The sequence below is a fragment of the Limulus polyphemus genome, unplaced genomic scaffold (genome assembly GCF_000517525.1).
Source record: "Limulus polyphemus unplaced genomic scaffold, Limulus_polyphemus-2.1.2 Scaffold3162, whole genome shotgun sequence".
Lineage (NCBI taxonomy): Eukaryota > Metazoa > Arthropoda > Merostomata > Xiphosura > Limulidae > Limulus > Limulus polyphemus.
The window spans coordinates 71514-80056 of record NW_013668772.1 but is presented as its reverse complement, the minus strand read 5'-3'; the positions used below and the strand labels follow the sequence as shown (position 1 = coordinate 80056).

The following is an 8543-nucleotide window of genomic DNA, read 5'->3' as shown; positions in this document are numbered from 1 at the left end:
AAACACGTTTAGATTGAATGGTAATTTAATAATCAAGTCACAAGAACGTCGAATCTGAATCACTTGAAAAAAACACAGGGGTGCTTAACTTTTTTCCAGGTGTATATTTAAAATTTCCAGACATTTTAGAATTTTTCTATAATTATTATTTCAATACACAAAAAATGGATGAGATTAGTAAAAAAGTATTTAACAATTCTTACACACCCACATACAGATAAAGTATGATGAAAAAAATGGAAGTTTTTTTTACATCTAATTAACAACTATATTTTTACATTTCAGTGGTTAAAACAGGACACTATGATGGAATTTTCATATTCACAGCAGTTTAAATAATAAATCGTACACATAACTAAGGGTGCTGTTAAGTCCTACTTTAAAAACTTGAAGACCTATGTAATCATTTAACTCCTGCTAACAACATAAAGAGAAAAACTAAGTCAAAACTTGGTAAATTTTATGTTACTTTCAAGTATCACCAAAATCACCCACAACATTTTTCCACTGTATGCATAGGGCATATGGAGGTCCTCGGGATTCTTAGAAATGTTTATATAGCAGTCAAGTTTATCATTTTGAATAATGTTTTCTTCTAATATCCTACACACTCATACAGTTATATCATGAATTCTACCAAAAACAATTGGAAATGTTTAGGACTCTGGCAATTTTTTTCTTAAATACACCAGTGTAAGTTTAGATAAAATCATGTCACTTTCTCTCAAGTCTGTAAATAATGATCTTTTGAGATTCAAGTTGATGGTTGCTCTTTCTAATTTCTTCACAACCATATGAAACAATAAGGAGTCCATAAAGACGTAAATGCTGAAACTTGGCGAATTTCTAGATATTTTCACAGATTAACAGTTATTAAACAAATGGCAATTATGATGTAACAACATAATTTGAGATTTTACCCAAAACGAGTATTCTAAAGTATAGCCATTTAAATAAGCATTGATCAATAAGTTAAAATTAGACCTCCATGTAAACTATCTGTAAAATGATTGTTTAACTTTGAGAGCTTCAGTCGCACAACACAAACCACGTTCATTAAGGTGAAAAATTCTTACTGAAATCTAAAATCAATGTTTAGCAAAGTAACTGAAATTTCTTATTTGCTAGAGACACTTTATACTGGATCTATAGGCTAGCAAAAGCTTTTTAATGCTGCAGAATAACAAATAAGATAGATAAACAGATCTAAATTTAAGAGTACCAGAATATAATGGCAACATTTTAAACAACATATATACAAAAGGTTTGATCTCAATACATTTATTTCTACCAAAATGACCAATTACAAGTACTGCAAGATTTAAGTTTGATTCATAAAAGCTACACTGACCAGATCTAAAAACCTGAAAAATGCAAATTTCTATTTTAGGCACAAAATATATTTACTTACAGCAATAAATGTTCCATTTTCTTCCAATTACCATCCTTTATTAAAAAGACTTATGAATGCTTAAGGAAACTATGAAGAGACCTTTTTATTTTGAGCTACCATGTACTTTTTCAGTATTTTAGCTTAAAACACTAGGTTCAAACACACTACACTATTCTTAATGTGAACTTTCTTTTCAACTTTTTTATTTTAAATTCCTTTTATGTCAGTTCAGAAACCTTGAATAATATATACATAAAAATAAGGTAGTAAATTACACACACACACACGTACATATGTATGTTCTTTTACGACTGTCAGTTTTAGCCTATAACACAATTTTTAAAATTCCTAAGAGTAGGTACAAAGTATCTTAAAACAGCCAATGCTTAAAGTGTTAACAGAAAAACAAAGTAAAATAATTCTGTGAATGTAGTAGTCCAAATAAGTATGACCAATACAGGAACTTGCACTAAGAAAAATTAAAGCACAGTTCTTTACAAAGTGGACTTATTTTGTAAAGTTTCAAAACCAAGTTTATATCTCATTCTTTAAGATTATTATCACAGTGGTCTAGGTTAATGTTGCTAATCATAAACTTTACTGAGAAGTTATTTCTACCATATACACACAAGTGGTATATCAAATCTTTTGATAATATTTCTTAAAAATAACTGTTAAACATTGTTAACATAATTGAAGACTTACCATAAAATCTGAAAGAAATGTTTCAATAGTTATCAAAACCTTTTTTTTCTTCTCTTTTTTCATTCACTTTCATCTTCAGATATTCTGAATCACATTATTAAATGACTCTACTAAAATTTCAGGAACAAGAAGATTAATTTTATTAGTTAATCTTGCAGCTTAAGATATAACAGGATATAAATGTGATATCCCTATAGCTTAACAGACATTTAGCACTACTAATGAGTTATATTGAACAGCTGATCCTTTTTACAATATCACTTAAGCTACTACAAAGCAGGAGTGGATAAAAATTACTAACCATGTAATAGGTAGCATATAATGCTGCACAAAGTCAATGAGTTTTTAATATAATAGTAACAAAATGTTTTAACTATCTTCAACAGAAAATTTAACTGGAAAACATTAAATATGAATATGAATATATGTGGTTTAAAAGAAAAGAATTTTTGTTTCCTTTTTCCATTAGTAAAGCATGTAGCAATCTGTGTCATATCTCAGATGATAAAGCAAGATAGTTTCACCAAAACCATAGTGAAGAATTCAGGAGCGAGAAAATGAAACTGATTGATGGTTGTGTTTCTACAACCAGAAAGCTTATTATTCTAAAATTTTCAGTTTACATGTTCATCAAGTAAATTTACTGCACTGCAAATATTTCAGTACTTAAATGTATGCATGCAATTATTTATAATTTTTTACTCATCCACAACAATAGTTCTGTTTTGTACTAGTTTTTTCTTCTTCTACTGTCAGATTCATCACATTTTTACAGCTATACCTGAAGTATAGAAAAACCTTTATACTAATAATATTCTCATGCAATAAATCTTTTTTTTTTGTTCACTTATAAATCCAAAGAAACCTCAGAGATGTTTGAGAAATATTATTCAAAAATAAATTTTATGGTAATTCTTATAAGCTTTCAAGCAAGCCTGTTTGTTTTAAGTGATTTACACAAAACGTTTGCATGAAATTTTACAAACCTACAGCTATAACATATTTTGATTTGATGTGTTTCTAGAATTATGAATTATTCTTGGCTCCAACTAGTCTTCATTATAAAAATCTTCTATCATTTGTAATTCAGAACTCAGCCACATGGTAACTATTCATATCCAGAGAGAGGAGGACATTGAAATTAGAAAATGAAGCTATTTTGACAGTCTTACAATTAGCCTGTACAAGTACAATAACCTTTAACAAACAAAAAGAAGGAGTCAACAGTAAGAGAGAAAAAAAATTATACAAGTACTCATTACTTTCTCACTGACAAAGTTCTTAGTTTAAGTCCAGCTAATGTACAAGGTGTGACTGATAAATCTTTTAAGATCTACATTCAGCATTTGGGCAAACACACTGAGCCATGAATTCATACTCACTAATTAGCCAGTAATATGTTACATATTTTATTAAATATGTTGCTGGCCTGTCATCTACTTTATACATTACTAATATTTTCAAGATGCCATTTCACCGATGATGCAGGAAATGTTGAATAAATTGGTATCCTAACACCCCCTGATGATTGGTGATGATGTCGATGGGCCAGACAACTAAACAAAATGCACACTATGCACACAAAAACAAATGGAATCAAGTTGTTTGAGATAGTTTTTAACTGTTAGGCCATCAGTTTGAGACATACGTATAGGTGCGACATGGTGACTTCAGAGAGGGGGTTTCTGGTGGTTTAGCATTTAAAAAGTCCCAAATAAGAATTGTGTCATCATGAGAACTACTAACAATTTGAAACTCGTCAAACTGAAGTCTGAAGACACGACCAGAATGCTCCTTGAAATAAAAAAAATATAAGTAAATATATGTGGAAATAAAACCAGTCAGCATTAATAAATTAACATATTAAACCACTTGTACAGAAGATCATTAACAGTTTTTGGAAATGATACATTTCACCAAATGATCACACTTTAGCTACTTTTTAACAATGAGCCTACAGCAATGTTTCAGTGAGATCAAGCTTCATCAAAATGCAACCCCATTGTTGTGAAATTAAGAGCTTTTGTCAAATTCAAATCTTTAGTTATTATCTTATTAATGGTACTAGGAGACATGGCCAGCTTTATTGCTATGGCTTTTTCATCTGGAGTGTTTTATTTCATCACCACAGCCTTCACTTAATGGATGAGTGCACTGGCCCATACTGATTTTAGAACCCTTCGTTGTCCTAAGTTCTCTGCTATGCAAGTTCTACTGATCAAGAGAACAATGATTACTTTCTCTTTCAAAATGTTGTTCTTTTTAAGTCTATGTTATTTAGCAACCTTGCTGTACAAATGTTTATCTTCAAAAAGAGAAGTCAAAGACTCCTCTCGTCACCAAACAAGAGTTGGAGGCATTTTACAAGGCTGTTCTGCAGTTGGTTCTGAGTGTGGAATAATACCTATTTATGATCTGATTGTAGTTCTAAATTCCCAAAAATGTTCATGGTAAAGGTAGCTAATCTACATGCATTTCCATAACCTGTAAATGACACTCTGTAACTTTAAGATATTGTAATGCCTTTATTCTTCTTAAGAGTGAAATAAAGAGCATGAAAATTAAAAAAAAATAATTACTTAATATCTCATTTAAAAATAAAACTTTTTTTCATTCTATCTAATTAATTTTGTTAAAGAGTCCTTTAAAAGTAAATTTGATGTTTTACAGCAGTCTAATATGATTTAATTTCTTCAGTGACATCTATGTTGACAAAAATAATGAACTTAGCATATCTTCATAAAACCTTTATAAGAATAATCTACATAAATTCCTCACAGCTTTGTCTTAAATTCAGAAAAAATAATTTTTAGATACTTATTTAAAAAAATGTTTGAAAGTGAAAAATAGAATACATCATTTATCTTTTAAAGATTTGAGTTTCTTGCACTGTTTGAATCCTTGTATATAAATTATTTTGATAACTAATGCTTTCAGCAGAAGATTGTTTAAAAAGAGCACTGATCTGAAAGTCATAAGAGAATATCTAACACAAAAAAATTTATTTTTACAATATGATGTTCATATATTCAAAGAACAATGAGGAAGAGAAATTTTACCACCAATTTTCTGTAAAAATGAGAAATGTTACTCTTAAAAGAACGAATACAAACAAAAATATTCACCACTAATGTTCTAAGGCAGAGAGTTCCTGCTGGTGACCTTGGATCTAAGGCTGCTGCTAAGTCCCACACTTTGATCTTTCTGAATTTATATACATGAAAATAATTTGTCAAAATTACTCAATACATTATTACAGTTTATGTACAATAAATACATTGCTTTGTCTGCTGTAGTTTTATGTTAACTTTTTTGATATAGATTTAAATTACATAAAGAAAATGTAAGAATAAAATCTACACCAGAAATTGTGAACATATGGCACACACAATAAAAGTTGCATGCAAGGCTATTTCTTCTGGTTTACAACAGTGCCACATCTATTCGGAAGAAAGAGCAAAATTGATTTTCATAAAAAGCCATATAATTCTACTCTCAGGAAACTGCAGGTGACATGGCATGTGTTACTAAATCTTTAGTATAGCATTTATATGGAAGTCACAACCAAAATTCCTGATTGAGCTTGGCACTGAAGACTACGAAACTCTTGATGGGTAGACTTCTGACAGCTAGTTGTGGAAAAGTTCACAAACATTTACATATAAAATGTTACCTTTTTTCAAATTTAGAATGAGCCTGATGACTGTCACACATACTGGAGAGGGAGGAAATTAAGATACACCCTTCCCAAACTAAGTTTTTCACACAGAAAATCCTATGTTTAAAGTTTTTGAACAGACCTCAATGATAAGTTACAAATAAAATAAACAAAACTGTTACTATGAAAGACTATTTATTATGATAAATGTAGTATACAAACAAGTTTATCTTCACTATAAACAGAACAGTAAAGTACTATTAAAGCCTAAAAAAACGTAACAAAAAAAAATCATATCTACAATTTTTTCCCTGATTTTTTGCAATCACATTGATTGTTTTTCTTTTGTTAAGAAATTTAATAATAAGGTGCTATTAGTTGCAGTGTTCAGAAATTTGCATCAAACCAATAATAAAAAAAAGGCTTATTTCTATTCATTTTTGTAACTTGGCAACTTACCTTATTTGGTGAAAATAAGAAAAATGTGCATACCAAAACAACTACAACTGACTATTAAAACAACCTACAACAACTAATTAGGGTAATAAAAACTTTGAAGTTCTAATACAGCCAACATTAGTTTTTTTTTAAAAATTAGGACAACATATGAAAAATGAAAAAAGGTTAAAAAAATGAAATGCAATTTTTCTTCCATTTTTAATGGAAGCCATTTGTCAACAGACATTATATGAAACAATCAAAATAATCATTATAAGGATTTTAAAGGTAACTAACTGGATAGATTTTTATTATTATTAAGTGCTAATTACTAAGTAGATTTTATATCTTATGTTTTGGCTGCTAATCTGCTGCCATTAGGGTATTCCTAAGAAGGATTGTGTTTAGTGATGGTAGTAGCCAACATTTAATCATGGGTATTCTTGATAGAAAGACTGATGTGCTATCCACTCATTCAGGGTTTCTACTTTTAGGACTTGCCTTAATCAACTATTTGAATGATTTTAGGTGGATATATAGGTTTTGCTGACAAGGATGAATGAATGTGTTATCAGTCAAAGAGATGCTTCTTCCAATCTCTATCTCTCTGCTATGTGTTGATATGATACATCTGATCATTATTGTTATTTGAATGAAACTGTCTTGGTTCCAGTCAGATATATCTTAAACTAGTTAGAAATGATGTAAGTAGACTAGTTTACGAAGTATTGCAAACTGTTTAGCTATTAAGAAAATAACTAGTTACTGGTTAATTTGTTAATACATTTAAGTTGTATTTTTTCAGTTTAAAGTGCCACCAATTATTAAGCTATATTCTGCATAACATAATTAACTTTGTAAATTTCATACTTAAAAATTTTGCTTGCTACCTAAAGTTGTTACTGTGTTAACAATTGGACCAACCTTGTAACCACCATAAAAATTTAGGAAATATTTCTAAATTACTCTATCTTCTTTCTGAAATGACTGCTAATTGTAACATGAAACCACAGTTGTTTATTCTAAGTAGCTTAAAGCTTGTAAAAGTATACATCTATTTATACTTAATTTTATTTTTCATTGCCTTTTGAACCATGTCTAACTAATAATTCTGCCACACAAGTTGTAAATCACTCATTGAACGTTTAGCTCATGTTCACCAGTTGAATTGCACAGTGCATGGTCTACTTGCAAGTATACCTCGAGAAAATTTATTATAATTATTTTTCTTTATTTTATGTAATCTAACCTAACAAGTTTCTAATTTTTATATTTTAGTTAATTTTATAACAATAAATAAAGAATACACATGAAAAACAAAAAATACAGTACTTACCTGATTCTTCTGTCAACTGTTGCTGAAACTTAACCTAACTTTTTTTACACTAATAGCATTACTGCACTAAATTTTTCATTTAATTAAATAATGCACCAAATGACATAGAATAATAACATGCAAAAAGCAGACAATGCCCTATAACTATCACATTTTTTCTGGCTTTCTAACTATGTGACAAGAGCTGTTAAAAATTCGTCAATGTGTTTCCAGTGGGAATAATTTGAAATGGAAGTAAAGTAGACAATTCTCTGTGCAGCAAGCAACATATCATTTGATAGACTAAAACTTTGGTTTTTCTATTCATTATAAATAATATGTCAGAAAGAACTACAGACAATTTGTAAAAGAGAGGATGTGACAGGTGGGGTCTGATTTTCTAGTTTATGGGTTTGAAACCAAAAAGAATGAAGACTATAAATATTATGCTTTGCCTGAGTAATAGCTACATTATACTGAGTAACTTACTTAAATTCTGCACTTCTTGGAGTGGTGGTAAATAAATTAGAAAAGATGGAAAACAGAAAGCAAACGTCACAGTTCTCATACTAGTAGAGGTTGAGGATTTTTTAAAAATATTTCCTTATAAAAAAAAATTTAAGACCATATAAATTATGGTTTGTCTGAGCAATGACGATTTTATAGAGAGTAATTTACTTTTAATTTCGTACTTTTTTTAGGGTTGGTGAATAAAAGAGGGAAGATGACAGGCTAAGAGAAAATGTTGAACTACTTTATTATCAATGTATACGAATAAATATGGTATCAAAATGTAGTTAATAAATTATCTTTTAATATCATTTAAGTTTTGAGTTCTTTATTTTATAAGGAAATATTTTTAAAAAATCCTCAACCTCTACTAGTATGAGAACTGCGACGTTTGCTTTCTGTTTTCCATCTTTTCTAATTTATTTACCACCACTCCAAGAAGTACAGAATTTAAGTAAGTTACTCAGTATAATGTAGCTATTACTCAGGCAAAGCATAATTTATATGGTCTTAAATTTTTTTTG

At 29.2% G+C, this 8543-nt stretch overlaps 1 protein-coding gene across 5 annotated transcripts in view; it reads right to left on the bottom strand.

Moving 5' to 3' along the window:
- Positions 1–2150: 2150 nt before the first annotated feature.
- LOC106468783 (F-box/WD repeat-containing protein 1A-like) overlaps positions 2151–8543 on the bottom strand; it is a 61540-nt gene continuing 55147 nt past the window's right edge. For all 5 annotated transcript variants that reach the window (XM_013929224.2, XM_022397148.1, XM_022397146.1 and 2 more), the window contains 2 exons: positions 5224–5302; positions 2151–3892 (listed from right to left, as the gene is read on the bottom strand). In XM_013929224.2, the coding sequence (XP_013784678.1) occupies positions 3731–3892; positions 5224–5302 (241 nt within the window). In that variant the 3' untranslated portion in view covers positions 2151–3730. The remainder of the gene's footprint in view (positions 3893–5223; positions 5303–8543) is intronic.